The following is a 15,806-nucleotide window of genomic DNA, read 5'->3' as shown; positions in this document are numbered from 1 at the left end:
ACCTTGAGGTTTCTATCGGTTATTCTCTAATACTTACCGGCAAACTCAGGTCGCTCACCGTACTCTTTGGAAGGTAGACTACCAGTTTTACGAGTTAGCGTAAATACCTTCTATACCCACATAATTATTTAATTGTCATATTACGAGGTAGGTACCTAATAGTAATGAGGCCCTGCGGTTTAATAGTATTTTTAGTTGTTTAAACCATTTCGTGATACGGCTTTGCCTACTTTACCATCAAACAACCATTATCATTTTTCAGTAATGGATAGCGGACGTGTGGTTTTCGTTTTTGCAATATTTATACAATGCTTGAGTTTTACACAGTCGTTTTATGGTTGGACAAGTGAAATTACACTAGCACAAGGAAAATTAAGGGGTAAAGTCGATTGGAGCAATGGATATAAAGCTTATTTGGGGATACCTTATGCATCAGTTACAAAGAGGTTCCAGGTAAGACGATTTTTAACCAACTTCAAAAAAGGAGGAGATTCGACTGTATGTTTTTTGTATGTTTGTGACGCGATTACCCCGCCAAATATGAACCGATTTTAATTAAAAAATATGTTTGGTAGGTCATACTTCCGAATTGGTGCCATTTTAGTTTGGTGAAGATCTGATGAATATCTTTGGAGATAGAAAACAGAACTCCTCAATGGTTAAGAGTAAATTGCTCGCGAATCGCGATCGGTGTAATAGTTTAGTAAACAGAAGGTTTAGCATATTTTAACACTACCTAAATATTGTGAAATAAAAATTTTTCATTCGGTAGTAAATTAAATTATTTTTTACTGTTTAGATAGTAGGTAAGTATTTGTGGTTAATGAAGTCGGTTTTCAGAAATATTTTTAGGGTTCCGTACCTCAAAAGGAAAAACGGAAGCCTTATAGGATCACTTTGCTGTCTGACTGTCTGTATTTCTGTCCCACGTCTGTCCATATGTCCGTCTGTCGTGTGTCCAGAAAACCTATAGGCTACTTCCCGTTGACCTAGAATCGTGAAATTTTGTAGGTAGGTAGATCTTATAGCATAACTAAATGAAAAAATCCGAAAACCGTGAATTTTTTGTGTTTACATCACAAAAAAAAATTAAAATGTGTTTCAATTTTCAAAGTAAGATAAATACCAAGTAGGTAGGGTATCATATTATGAAAGAGCTTTTACTTGTACATACTAAAACTGATTTTTATTTATTTTTATGCATAGGTAATAGTTTTTTATTTATCGTGCAAAGTGTCGGAAAAAATACTCGAGTACGGAACCCTCGGCGCGCGAGTCTGACTCGGACTTGGCCGATTTTTTATTTATTTAAGTAAACAAAAAATATTAACCCTGTATCGTTATGTAGAACAATTACCTACTTTAATTTTTGTAAAAACTTAGACATTAGATATCACTTATACGCTTTATATAGCTAGCTACGCTGAACATTTTCAGGAAGCTGGCTCTGCACCAGCATGGAATGGAACCATGTTTGCATTCAATGGATCTATCAAATGCAGTCAATACTTTGAAGCATTAAAAACTCCGATAGGACAAGAAGATTGTCTTGTTGCTAACATCTTTACGCCAATGAAAGAATTTAGTTATTTATTGCCGGTAATGGTGTTCATTCATGGTGGTGGACACGACTTCGGAAGTAATACTGATCTTATTTTCAACCCAAAGTACTTTGTACAAAAGGATGTAATTGTAGTCACCATTAATTATCGGTTAGGTGCTTTTGGTTTTCTTTGTTTACCTGGAACAGAGGCAACTGGTAATATAGGTCTGAAAGACCCGATAGCAGCATTACAATGGATTAAAAACAATATCCAAGCCTTCGGTGGCAATCCAAACACAATAACAATATTTGGTGAAAGTGCTGGAGCAGCATCGGTCCACTACCTAATAACTTCTGGAAAATATGAAGGGTTGTTTGATAAAGCCATTTTGCAAAGTGGTTCAATATTAATGCCAAATAAGTTTGACCCTAATCCGATCAAAGCTGCATCGATCGTCGCATCTAAAATGGGATATAAGACAGAAGATCCAAAAGAACTGCTTAAAATATTCCAAAATGCCTCCGCTACTGATATAATCGAAGCATCACGCGTAGAGGGGAAAAATCAACCCTTAAAATTATATATATTCAGGCCTTGTGAAGAAAATCCAGAAATTGAAAACAAATCGCTCATTACAGCAACCCCACGAGAATTAATTGAATCATCAATATTAGATCCTAACTTGGATATCATACTAGGATATAATGATAAAGAAGGAATAAAACAGGCAGGCCAATATGATTCTAATGGACTTAAAGATTTGAACTCTACGTTGTCTGACATAATACCTGAAAACCTTATATTCAGAGATGAATCGCAAAAAGAAGAGCTTACGCAAGACATCCGCAATTTTTACTTTCAAAAAGGCGTCGATTACGATTCTTTGATCGACTTTTTTTCAGATACTGTTATGATTTACCCTTCAATTATTACAACAAACTCTTTCCTGTCTTCTAATATAACTGTATACAATTATTATTTTAAATATGATTCACTTAGAAATTTATATAAATTTGTTTCTGGACTGCCACTGAAACCTGGAGCAACTCACGCAGACGAATTGTTTTACATGTTTGATCCCATAATTTTTAATTTTGTACCAGTATTACCACCTATGGAAAACGATCTTAGAATGATTAATACGCTAACAACACTATGGACTAACTTTGCTAAGACAAGGTAGGTAAATTTTTTCTTCTATGCCTACTTAGGTTGTTCTCCTACCTACTTATTTTATAAGAGCTGGTGAAAAATATAATAAAGTGCATCAAAGCACTTAAACTGCTCAGTTTTTGCACCTTATTCGAACGTTTATATTTTAGATAAGAATAAACTGATAGATATAAGCTACATAATATTATGTAGGTATAGACTCACAGCTAACCCAGGGTAGGTCAACTAACTAGTCGGTCTATAAACTTCTGAGAAATCAGAGTATTTCCTATTTTTAGAGTTCCGTTTTTCCAGAGAAAAAAGGAACCCTCCTACGATCACTTCGTTGTCTGTCTGTCTGTCGTATCTCTCAAGACCCATCAAGGAAACCAAAACCTAAAGGGGACCTAGAACCATGAAATTTGGCAGGTATAATGTCTTAAAGTACAAGTAAAGGGAAAAATCCGGAAAACGTGAATTCGTGGTTGCATAGGTAGGTACCTACCAAAAAAAAGTGTTATTTTATGTACGATGCTACGGAACCCTTCGTGTGCAAGTCGACTCGCACTTGACTGGGTTTTAAAATAGATCACGTAGGTATTTATTGTATTTCTTTGTGATCGTAATAATAAATAAATCAAACGCGCAGTAATTTTAATGCCTTTCTATTTGTTTTAATTAAATCATGAATAGGTTTAGGAACTTGATCTAACAGACAAACAAAATTAAATGAAGTCCATTAGTACCTACCTAGATAGTTACATTTATAGTATTTATAATAATTTACCAACATTATATTATTGTTCGGATATAAATTAACTAACTAGTGGGTTACTTTCAAATGTTTCCAATTACGACTGATTTTTTATTTTTAGGAGACCATCATCCTTCACGACTCCGGAGTGGATCCAAAGTAAGAAAGACAACCTAAGGTTCCTGCAACTTGATACAGAATTCAAAATGATACCAGTACCTAACAAAGAACGATTTCAGTTTTGGGATCGAGTCTACAAAAAATACTCATGGTTTTAAAGAAATAAGAAACGATTTAACTATTTACCTACCCTACGTAGTTAGATAAGACACTGCCACAGAAGCGCCACAACACAATATTATTTTTCATTGAGGAAACAGCTGAATAAATAATATCCATATTAGATTCTTGTGCATAGCCTTCATTTTCATAACTTCTACCTCATTTAATTACCTCCTGTAAAGTGATAAGCGATGTTATTTTTTAACAGGTATCTGAATAAGTTCATAGCTTTTTTTTATATTTACTATAGGCAAGCGCTTGACCACAATCACACCTGATGGAAAGTGATGATGTGGTCTAAGATGGGATGCGTTTACCTAGAAGGTGCATATTCACCTATAGCTGTATTTTTATCCTTGTCAAATCTTCGAGGGCGGCAAATGTCGATCGGGTCGGGTGCAGGACTCGGTAAGGCATCAGGCTACGACGACAGGCTCGGTAGTTCTGACAGTTTCTGCGTCAGCCAGATCAAAATAGACGAAGAGTCCCAAGCCAGATAACCTGCACACCATAATATTGGTATATTTCCACTTTGTTCATCTGGGTAATCAAAATAGTATAAAGAGTGGAATCATATCGATAGATTACTATCTGGAATAATATATGATAAACGTCGAGCCTCGACAGCTCAACGGTTGAGGAGCGGACTGAATTCCGAAAGGTCGGCGGTTCAAACCCCACCCGTTGCACTATTGTCGTACCCACTCCTGGCACATGCTTTACGCTTAATTGGATGGGAAAGGGGAGGGGAAAAATGGAATATTTTTTTTAATAAAAAAAAGTTTAGGTACACTAAGCATCCCTATGTGAGACATCACTCTACTGTCTATTGTACGGAGAGATTTTATTTTATAAAAGCTGAAATTTTCTGTGTATTGTCCCCAACACAGGGAGGAACGATCACAGTGTGAGGTTTGGATCGTGGTGGTTTTGACAGAATAGGAATTAATACGCTACCGCCTCCCACCTGACACGGCATGGGCACGGCTTGGCCCATCCCATGGTGTAGCATGACTCGGCCTTTATCTTGATCGATTAAGATATTCTGTGTGTCTCGCTATTTGAATAAAAAACCAGCCAAGTGCGAGTTAGACTCGCACACCGAGGGTTCCGTACTTGGGTGTTTTTCCGACATTTTGCACGATAAATCAAAAACTATTAGGTATGCATAAAAATAAATAAAAATCTGTTTTAGAATGTAGGTACAGGTAAGGCCCTTTCATGTGATGATACCCTATTGGTACCTATAGTTATCTTACTTTGAAAATAGAAAATATTAATTAGGTATTTGTTCATGGACACATTATTTCTGTTGTTAACAACAAATTTACGCTTTTTGGATTTTTTCCTTTACTTGTGCTATAAGATCCACCTACCTGCAACTTTCATGATTCTAGGTCAACGGGAAGTACGCATTCTAAGGTGTTCTTGACAGACGCGACGGACAGACAGGCAGATAGGCAGGTAGACAGACAACAAAGTGATCCTTTATAGGGTTTCCGTTTTTCCTTTTGAGGATCGGAACCCTCAAAATAAAAGATAGGACTAAACTATTTGTCTACAATACTTACGTGCCAAGCATTTTGTAGAATTTTCAATGCACGCGTCACCAGTATGTTACTGCGCTGTCCGCCGTTGTTGATATAAGTTCTTTGTCAAAACTACTCTCGGTATTTTTTAGCCCTGATTCGCACGAGCGTTAAAAAAGCGTTGCGTTAAAACCCGGCGTTGTGCTGATAATACAAAGTGCGCGTTAAAGAAGCGTTGACGTGTGAACAGATACTTGGGAATGCATTTGTTCTATTTGAACACTTTTTTTTTTACCGACGTTAAAAAAGCTCTCGTTCGAACGAGGCCATAAGCCTTATACACAGGGCTGATTTGAATTATTTTTACCCGACTACGGCAAAGCCGAAAGGAAGGGTTGTGATTACTTTAATACTTGTACAATATCACATTTTTATTTAATAAATGGAAAGTGATAATAGATAGATAGTCCCATCTGTAACACACTTTTTACGGCGTTTCGTGAATAAATGCTTTTCTTTAGCAGTCTGATTAGTTAATAGGTAATTAACTTAAAAGAGCGCCTCTTACACATTTCAGCGAAAATTGAATTGAATTGAATTTATTTATTAATCACTTAATACACAAAATACTTTACAAAAACAATCATAATCAAAAGTTCCCACGGGATTTTAAAACTTAATCCACGCGGGCGAAGCTGCGGGCATCATCTAGTAATAAATACGATTTGTGGTAGTTACGAATTACCAAAGTTGTAAACTACTAGCAGTGATAATATTTTACGCAGACGGACGCTTTCACAGGACAGACACACTTTCGCATTTTATTAACCCCCGACCCAAAAAGAGGGGTGTTATAAGTTTGACGTGTGTATCTGTGTGTCTGTGTATCTGTCTGTGGCATCGTAGCGCCTAAACTAATGAACCGATTTTAATTTAGTTTTTTTTGTTTGAAAGGTGGCTTGATCGAGAGTGTATAATCTAAAAAAAATTGGTTCAGCCGTTTAAGAGTTATCAGCTCTTTTCTAGTTTTCTTGTAGAAAAGAAGGTTAGATAACCGTTAGGTTCATAATATTATGTCAATAGACAAATGTCAAGCTGTCAAGATGGACGTTGCCTAAATACATAATTATTTATTTGAAAATGATGTTTTGGAAAACTCAAGATACTTTGGATCGTCGGGGGTGTTATAAATTTTTAATTTACACTTGTCACAGGTAAGGGAAATGATATGCATCGATCATCGATTGCGCCGATCACTATATCACAAAATCACGTACTTTTATTGTTCCATTAGCTATATGGCTTATAGAAAACAGCATCCCTTCCAAAAGCGGGGTTCTAGGGTTATGAATAACAAAATAAATAAAAAAAAGTCATGAATTTCGATTACGTTGTTTTTTACTATCAATTTTTGATGTACAAGAATTCGAGGAAAATAAAGGAATAATATGTAATGTTTTATAATATATATATATATTCTACATCGCAGTATGCGTTATGAACAAACATTACTTATGTTACTTCCCATATAGTACTTCTACTCATTCATTTTTGTTCGCGCGCTCATAATTCATATAAGATATCGTGAGAGCATAGTTATTCAATACAAGTGACAAAACAAGATAATATACTAACTATATTATATATTTAGTTCCGATTTATTTAAATAAAACGTACCAGCTAATCGAATCACTCGTTTGCAATCATTAGCAAATACTGCATAAAATCTAACTGTACAGACACGTAACGTATCGAGGAAACGCCTCGTGATATTTATTACAAAGGTCTCGCTCGAGACGGCTACAGATGCGCACTTGTAACTGATCAGTCATCAAATAATAATTTGATTAGTCATAAAGTTTATTGTCAGTTCAACTGTTCAGTTGATAGTTTTGCCTACACATAATAACGATTTAACTGAACAGTCCAACGTGCAGTTACAACTGTCAGACAACTGCGCGTGTGTAGCCGGCTTTACAGAAACGAACAGTATTATTCTCACTGCGTATCGTAAAATCGGTGAAAAAGTTGCGATAAAAACCTAAATTCATGTACTGAAAATCTAAAAATATATTATAATAATTTCAAATGTCTATACACGGGGAGGCGGCGGCGCTCACACGAACACCTTGGCGAGCCCGTCGGCGCCCGCGCTGGCGATGTAGGGCCGCAGCGGGTGGAAGGCCACGTCCAGGATGCTCTCGTCGAACTTCTTGCGGTGCGCCGTGATCTCCTGCACGCACGTCTTGCTGTCCAGGTTCCACAGGCGCACGGAGCAGTCGTGGCTGCCCGACAGCAGGAACAGGCCGTTGGGGTCCAGCGCCAGCCCCGTCACGGCGTCCAGGTGCGCCACCATGGCGTGCGCCACGCGGCCCGAGCCCGCGTCCCAGAAGCGGATGTGGCGGTCCTCGTGCGCCGTCACCAGCAGCGGCAGCGTGGGATGCGCGCGCACGCGGTGCGCGGCGCTGTCGCACGCCACGCGCAGCACGGCCTGCAACACATGCGACCGTCGTATAACATACAACACTATGTACTCTGCATGTAGAGTACCAATAGAATGCGGCGCGGTGGCAAGGTCGCTCTCACCTGTCCGGTTTCCAGATCGTAGAGTAGCAGTTTGCCGTCGTTGTAGACGACGGCGGCGCGCGAAGCGGCGTCCGCGAAGTCGGCGGCGGCGGGCGCGGCGGCGCCCACGGCCGCGTCGTCGCGCAGCGTGGCCAGCAGCGGGCGCGGCGCGCGCGGCGCCCACAGCCGCGCCGTGCCGTCCGCCGACGCCGACAGCAGGCGGCCCTGCGCGCACGCCAGCGACCACACCGCGTCCGTGTGATCGCGCAGCACGGGGCCCTGACCGACGAACATACAAAAACCGGTCAAGTGCAAGTCGGACTCGCACACGAAGGATTCCGTACCAAAGTACAAAAATAACAATTTTAATTTTTTTAGTAATGTTAGCACAAATTCACGGTTTTCGGATTTTCCCCTTTACTTCTGCTATAAGACCAACCTAAATCAAAAACTATTATACATAAAAATAAATAAAAATCTGTTTTAGGATGTACAGGTAAAGCCCTTTCATATGATACCCCACTTGGCATAGTTATATTATTTTGAAAATTGAAACACATTTTTTTAAATGATGTCACCACAAATTCACGGTTTTCGGATTTTCCCCTTTACTTCTGCTATAAGACCAACCTATTTCATGCAAATTTCATGATTCTAAGACAATGGGAAATACCGTATAGATTTCATGACAGACACAAAGATATTAAAAAGAAAAAGATGCCGATTGCGTTGGCATGACACATAACATACATATACTGTTTAAGTTAGATTTCGATTTTAAGGCGTCATTATTTGTAATTAGTAATATATATTAATTAAATAATAATACTTTTATGGCTGTGCTAGTATTATGAAGTCTGCTGCTATGAATGTGGCCACTGACCTGCACGGCGGGGTCGTAGGGGTCGTAGGGGTCGGCGGCAGGCGGCGGCAGGTTCCACACGCGGATGGTGCCGTCCAGGCCGCCCGAGAAGCACTCCTCGGAGCGCGGCACGCCCATGGCGAGACACAGCACGGGCGCCGAGTGCGCGCGGAACGTGTACAGCGGCTCCACGTCGAGCCCCGCCGACTTCTTGGCGGGGACGGTGCGCTGCAGGTTCCACAGCTTGAGCGTGTGGTCCTCCGACGCGGTCACCAGCGCCGCCTCGGTCGGGTGGAAGGCGAGCGCCCGCACCTGAAATAAATAAATAAATATTCTTTTATTTGAAACCATAGCACAAACACGTTACACAGAACAAAACAGAAACATACAGAAAACGCAGCAAGCAGAGTCCCTATGGAAATGGACTCCAGATGGGTTCAAAACTAGTTTGTCTTAAATCCACTAAATACGTGAGTATAGCTGGTACACTCCATACTTATAAATAAGGGTTGTCAAAGAAGAAACAGATAGAGGTTTTTAATAATATAATAAATTGTATTGTATTAAAGGTTCCAAAAGCCAGAAAATTTTACATAGGGTCATCTGTACGGAAAATCTGGTTGAAAGCCGGGGGACGTGGCGGCAGTTGGTTGCCGCCACGCTGCCCTACGGGAACTTCACAGCTAACCCCAACAACTCACCCCGTCGAAGTGCGAGCGCAGAGTGTACTTGGCGTTCCACGTCTTGCGGAAGGACTCCTTGCTGGTGCTGGCCACGTCGTAGCCCTCCGCCTCGTTGCTGACCGTGAGCTGCGCCAGCTCGCCCAGCGCCAGCGGCTTCTCGTCCGCCTCGCCGCCGCCCGCGCCCGCCACGCCGCCGTGCGGGAACTTCACTGCAAAACCCAATCGCCAAAATTTCTGGTGAGGTCTGGTGGGAGGCTTCGGCCGTGGCTAGTTACCACCTATCGGCGAAGCCGAGCCGCCAAGCGATTTATCGTTCCGGTACGATGCCGTAGAAACCAAGGGGGCATGGGCTTAATGAAAACTGCCATACCCCTTCCAGGTTAGCCCGCTTCCATCTTAGACTGCATCATCACTTACCGCCAGGTGAGATTGCAGTCAAGGGCTAACTTGTACCTGAATAAAATAGAATTGTTCGATGACCTCACTAGCGCAGTGGTGAGCGCTCTTATCAGCGGGAGGTCCCGAGTTTGATGCCTGGCATGCGCAATTTAAGAATTTATTATTTTTAAATTGTCCACCCCTATACCGGTGAACCCGTGCCGCCAAACGATTTACTGTTTCCGTATGATGCTGTTGTGCAAACAATTTGAGAAACTTGTCGAATTTTCCATGTGATTTTCCATATGTCGGACCTAAAGTTTTATGAAGTGGATAATTGTCGAATTATCAAACTGTCACCTGTCACTTGTCACCGACAGTTGTAAGTTTTATGAAATAGGGCCCTGGTGGTAACTGGTGGACTAGTAAGTGTCAATTGATTTTCGATATTATTTCAACGTAAGCAAGGTTGATAATGGTTTGTCAGTGAAAAATGCTGAGCTGTGCTTTACCAGATTTGCGCCACTTGTTAGGGTATGTGTAAGCAATACAGAATACTGCTTTAACACTTCACTCAAAGATAAAATTAATTGAATTTAGTCTTTCTCCAAGCAAACAAGAGAATTATTGTAAGTAGTCTAATTGTGTTAAAGGAAAAAATTACTTACCAGGAGGATATTCATCTCCCTGGCCACCACCGTCAGTTTCGCTGTCTGTTAGAAGGTTCAGCTCGTTTAATACTTCCTCCGCCTCATTGTCAACTTCTTCACCTAATGAGTAAGATAAACATTCAGGTCTAAATCTAGTGTCATCTTTTTCTGCGGGGAGTGTTTTTTTTTAAAGGGATAGAAATACATTTAGGTCTGTCATTTTAAATCCAAAATTCCATTCACATTACATTTTCCATCGACTTTTTCAATTTGAAGTCTCAATAGCACCAGACAAGAGGGGACTGAAATACGAAAATATTTAAAACACTACTCTTGTATAGTACGCGCTGTGCGGGCGAGCACGGGCGCTGTGCGGGACGTCCCCCCCGCCTCACACCTCGATTGCCATCTCGACCTGTCGCGAACTACCCCTATTCCTAGAACAAGCTTTATACTTATTTGGAAAGGAACGAGGAATATGAGCCATGTTTAACTATTTCCTGAAAATGATTTTAAAACATTATCCACCAAATTAAAAGTATTTATTAATATTATCTGATAGCTGTTTTTCCTAAAGAGAATACAATACATAATGCAAGAGAACCAACAGCTGGTCGACAGAAGAGTCTGCAGGGTCACAGGGGTAAGACTGGGCATACTTTATACTGAATGGCAGAAGTCGTCAGAATAAATTTTAAATATTTTTCTTGGCAGTGGATCAGTTAAGTATGTAGTGCTACAACTGTCAAGCAGCTCAACCGCAAATATCAAAGGAACTGGATGCATTTAGACTGTGAAAATACCTTGTTTCCCCGTGGAATGGTGCATTTGTTTGGCATCCAAGTCATCTATCTCGTCCATGTCCATTTCTTGATTAGCAAGGAATTCGAAATTGGCGAACACCGCCGCCGTCTCCTGCACGGAAAGGCCCTCCTCATTGTAGCCTCCTCCTTGCGACACACCTCCTTTTCGCTGCTCTTTACCTAAAATAAATAAAATCTACAATGAGTACACAGAAACAACAAACTCAATAAATTCTAGTATCTTTTCTATGCTAATAAATGAAATGGAAATGTCTGTCTGATTGAACGGGCTAACCTTCGGAATGGCTGAACCAATTTTGACGGGACTTTCACAGACAAGTAAAAGATTACCCAAGGAGTAACTTAGGCTACTTTTTTAATGGAGTTAAAAAATAGAGGAGTGGTGTTTTTCTACCGATGTACACTGATATCTCTGAGATTTCTGAACCGATTTGCGTTTTTTTTTAATCGATAGAGGAACTTGACATTGTTCCATAATAAATTTGGATTCCAACTCCTCAATCCTGTTACTGCAGGGGATCTGACCAATCCACGCGGGCGAAGCTGCGGGCATCATCTAGTATATCAATACGTTTTGGTATTAAGAACTATAAAAGAGCCATTGAATACAGGAGAAGAGTGCAACTGAGTTTTTTACTTTACTGCACCAGATGCTTGTAAAACCTAGAGTAAGTCTAGTAGTCACTTAGTTGAATATATGTGGAAGGATTTGGGAACTCACTGCATTTTATCCCAAGAGAAATTCTACCATTTATTATTGTTGTTATCTATCTATATTTTTTTTCTCTTTTTTTATCTTCCTCAGTGTTATTTCAGCTTAATAATATATTACAAATGAGCATACCATAGTCATACATCTTGCGACTCAGGGCAGTGTTCATTGAATAGTGTTGCTGTTTGTCACAGTTTCTGTAACTAGGATCCTCCGCCTGTTCGTCATTATTTAATCCCAATAATGTTCTAACTTTGTTTGAACGTACATCAAGTATGGTGTCTGTATATCCTATTTCCTGTTAAAAAAATAAAAATCAATTAATACAAATTTTAGTCTGCAAATAAAATAATTAAATGTATGAGTAAACTAATATGTTATTCTTTCCTTAGTCACCACGTCTTATATTGCATTGATTAATTAGTATTGAAATAGAATGTGACCTTGTCTAATTAAATAGGCAATACATCATAATGGCTTACAATCTAGTGATAAGCGGTTTTCTTCTATGTCCGTGGTAATATTAAGGAATAGTTATTTGTTCAACAAGATAACAAAGTTCATTTTTGTTGCGGGTGCCTAGTTTGAACACCAAGCGGGCGAAAGATTCTATAATAGACTCTAAGTTAGAATCCTGAGTGTAGCGAGGGATTCCATGGCACAAGAAACAAAAACTTTGCTATTGAGTGATACATACAACTTTTCACCTCAATAGTAAAACATGCAAGATGTAAAAAAACTGATTTTAATTATTGATTGTAAGTCAATATAATAGAGAATTGTTTATGAAATAAAATATTGGCCTAGAATTTTTTTTTCTGAATTCACCATTTGAATTTTTCTTGAGACAATACTTTTTTGAGCTAGGGAGGTGAAAAGTGTATTTTTTCATTTGGCTATAGGTTGCTGGCACCTTGTCATACTGGTGTACTTAAACTATCTATTTGTAATATGTAAAAGTGTGTCAGTCTGTTACCTTTTTGAGGACCAATCACTCCAGTTCTTGACAAAATTTGTACAGAGATAGCTTGCATACAAGAGACAATCATAGGCTACTCTTTTTATCTTGGAAAATGGAAGAGTTAAAGCTTGTGCAAACTTTACCTGTAGGTATTGTTTAATGAGTTGACGCCCCTGTTTCCATTGAGCTCGTTCCGCAGGCTCAGGTTCTTGCGGCGGCTCTTCAGGCGGAGGGCGCATATCGCCCTGCTGAAGCTCTACACCATACTTCAGTTTGTGAAACTTTGCTCTTTCCTGTTTTAATGCATACTCGAGCATTTTAATCCGCCTTATAAGATCATTCTTTAGATTTTCTTGGCCCTTCCTCTCACCCTGTAGGAAGGCGATCCGTGCCTAAGAAAAAATAATTTAAATTACTTTCAATAATAAAAATATCCATACCAATATTATAATTGAAAGGGCAATGAAAAGTATCCTAGGTGTTTTTGACAGATACAACAGATGGGCAGATCCTATAAAGGTTCCTTTTTTCCTTTTAGGGAACTGAACCCTAAAAATTATAAAATATTATAACTAAACCAATCTTGACGAAATTTCTCACTGAGATAGTTTGCGTTCTGTAGGATATTTTCATACACAGATATATGTATCCCAGATATGCAAATGGGTTTCTTACAAAAAAAAAAAACAGTTTGAACTGACATTCAACTGATGCATTGCATGGGATGGTATTCCCATAGTATTAGTTCCCATGGAAATTTAAACCATAATCCATGCTAAAGAAGTTATGGACATCTGCTAGATTTTAATTTAAAAAATAGTTTTAATAGCAAACCTACAATAAAAATTAGTTAAATTTTAATAAATGAATGCTTGTTTGCAATCCTTAATATGGAGAACAGAATGACACAAAAGAATGGTACAATGCAGTATCTGAACCACTTTATTTGTATCAGTACCACCCTTTTATCAAGAATGTTGTATAGAGAACAGACAAAAAAATATATATTTGACTAATAAAGCTCTTAAAAGCTAAAGATTATTATTTATTATACTTGTCTGCTTAAGCTTATACTTATCTGATGCCTGTGAATTTGTTCACATGGATTTAGGTTTTTAAAAATCCCTTGGGAACTCTTTAATTTTCCAGGATAAAAAGTAGCCTATATTACTCTTCATCTTTTCAACTATCTCAATGCCAAAAATCAAATTGATTGGTTACTTAGTTAGGGTTTGAAGGAAGGACAAGCAAACAAACACACTTTCATATTTAAAATAATATGATTAACTTTTACAAAGTACATATTTTCAAATTGTCAAGTAAATCTGCCAATTTAATCGAAATTCAGTAAAAAGTTGTTACTTTTGGACAAAACAGTTAATTTAAGGCACTATCCTTGCTCTCTTTGAAGAAATTCAAAGTTTTAACTGTTTAATAATATACAATAAATATGTTAGCCATGTCATCATCAAACTGCAATCCAATAACTACTTTATATTAGAGTGTGCCCACTGAACTGAAACATGAATGGCCTCTAAGCAGTTGCATGAAATATTATTACTGACTTACTTAAGTAGTAATTCAAATTTCAGACTGATATAGGTATGAATAAAATTTTGATATACATATTTATGCTTTTCAATTGACACTTTCAAAATTCAAAAGTTTGCTACTAATTCAACTGCACACTGCATACAGATCTCTATAACAAGCTAAATTCATGTATATCATGGACTTTTGCAAAGTAACATCTGCTTCTATCCAACACTTCTGTAAGTTGTGCTGCTGGGAACGAGAACAATGTAGAAAGGAAAGAATACTTCTAGACTTATCAATATTTTTTTTTTAATTTGTGTATTACTTGACTTATTACCATTATCAGCTGTAATTGTATATTAGTCTTTTTGATATTCACTTGTTTCAATTTCTTTTAGCTTTTGTCTTAAGGTAGGGCTATACCATGAGAGAGTTCATTAAAACTTGAATAAAATTATATTTTTTTCTATAATTTTGGACTAACCTCTGTCAGAGAGATTTTATATTTCCTAAAACTAAAACAAGATTTGCTTAGATTCATTTTCGCCTTTTAAAAGGTCCATTTTATATTAGAATTAGAATAAATATTAATAGAGATAATTTGTGCAAATCATTTATTGGGGTTGTTAATGAAGAAACCCAATAAGAAAACAACAGCACATAAAAACAGACTGAACATTTTACAAGGTAAAATAACTATTGCACCTTGTGCACCTAAACAAAATTAGGAAGTCTGATTGAATTGTCAGTGAAGTGGATTACGTGGGTGTTACGAAAGAAATAAAAGTAGTAAGAGGAAGTCAACAGAATAAGAAACTAGTATTACAAAGTAAAATCGATACTATTATAAAAATAATACCTCAAACTCTGCTCTGTCCACCTCCCATTGTGATCTCTCCAGTTCGAATCTCGCCCATTCGTGTTGGATAAAATGCAAAACGCCCGGTATTGAATACTGGACACTTTGACTAGATTCTTCATTTTGTTTGTTATTTACACTAACTCCTATCTGAGATCCCACTTGCCCTCCGTTATGATGAGATACGGAGCTATCATCCATGGCTGTGGGGATTTTCATGACATGGCCACCATTACCGTACTTGTCACAGACCTATTAAGAACTAACACGAACTATGGGAAATCAAACACTAAAATATCATTTTAAACTAAAATCTAACTAGTTTTCACGACGGCGACACCATTTAAAACACTTTTATACGATGTATTCATGAATGAAAAAAATTATTGCATGATGGAATACAAAAGTCGAAACGACGTCCGTCCGCAGAACCACAGACCACACAGACCAGTATTTTTTTTTGTATTTCTTTTTTTTAAATCTCGCATCAAATGTTGCCATGTCTTCAATCTTTC

General features: G+C 38.3%; 2 protein-coding genes across 3 annotated transcripts; one reads left to right on the top strand and one right to left on the bottom strand.

The window, feature by feature from the left end:
* The first annotated feature begins 69 nt into the window (after positions 1-69).
* LOC123869618 (juvenile hormone esterase-like) lies at positions 70-14,399 on the top strand. Of its 2 annotated transcripts, XM_045912600.1 has the most exons (5): positions 70-453; positions 1,438-2,723; positions 3,572-3,728; positions 3,966-3,976; positions 14,388-14,399. In XM_045912600.1, the coding sequence occupies exons 1-3, from the start codon at positions 265-267 to the stop codon at positions 3,726-3,728; spliced, it is 1,632 nt and encodes a 543-aa protein (XP_045768556.1). In that variant the 5' UTR covers positions 70-264; the 3' UTR covers positions 3,966-3,976; positions 14,388-14,399. The 2 variants fall into 2 exon arrangements, with proteins under 2 accessions (XP_045768556.1, XP_045768555.1); XM_045912599.1 differs by lacking the exons at positions 3,966-3,976; positions 14,388-14,399 and having other exon boundaries at positions 71-453; positions 3,572-3,853.
* LOC123869612 (striatin-3) lies at positions 6,642-15,753 on the bottom strand. The gene is made up of 9 exons (XM_045912591.1): positions 15,292-15,753; positions 13,040-13,288; positions 12,068-12,233; positions 11,203-11,382; positions 10,418-10,519; positions 9,390-9,580; positions 8,710-9,000; positions 7,848-8,105; positions 6,642-7,752 (listed from the first exon to the last, which is right to left on the bottom strand). Exons 1-9 carry the CDS (start codon positions 15,508-15,510, stop codon positions 7,378-7,380), a joined length of 2,031 nt encoding a protein of 676 aa, XP_045768547.1. The 5' UTR covers positions 15,511-15,753; the 3' UTR covers positions 6,642-7,377.
* Between the last annotated feature and the right edge of the window lie 53 nt (positions 15,754-15,806).

Source organism: Maniola jurtina, chromosome 11 (genome assembly GCF_905333055.1).
Source record: "Maniola jurtina chromosome 11, ilManJurt1.1, whole genome shotgun sequence".
In the NCBI taxonomy this organism is placed as follows: Eukaryota; Metazoa; Arthropoda; class Insecta; order Lepidoptera; family Nymphalidae; genus Maniola; species Maniola jurtina.
The sequence above is the reverse complement of the archived record's forward strand: the minus strand, read 5'-3'. Positions and strand labels throughout refer to the sequence as shown.

Excerpts from the sequence above, each read along its gene's own strand:
- LOC123869618 (XM_045912600.1), top strand. The coding sequence starts at position 265 with ATGGATAGCGGACGTGTGGTTTTCGTTTTTGCAATATTTATACAATGC. Across the intron at positions 454-1,437 it reads CAGTTACAAAGAGGTTCCAG|GAAGCTGGCTCTGCACCAGC; the intron begins GTAAGACGATTT and ends GAACATTTTCAG. Across the intron at positions 2,724-3,571 it reads ACTAACTTTGCTAAGACAAG|GAGACCATCATCCTTCACGA; the intron begins GTAGGTAAATTT and ends TTTTATTTTTAG.
- LOC123869612 (XM_045912591.1), bottom strand. The coding sequence starts at position 15,510 with ATGAAAATCCCCACAGCCATGGATGATAGCTCCGTATCTCATCATAAC. Across the intron at positions 8,106-8,709 it reads CCTACGACCCCGCCGTGCAG|GGCCCCGTGCTGCGCGATCA; the intron begins GTCAGTGGCCAC and ends TTCGTCGGTCAG. Across the intron at positions 7,753-7,847 it reads ACGATCTGGAAACCGGACAG|GCCGTGCTGCGCGTGGCGTG; the intron begins GTGAGAGCGACC and ends CATGTGTTGCAG.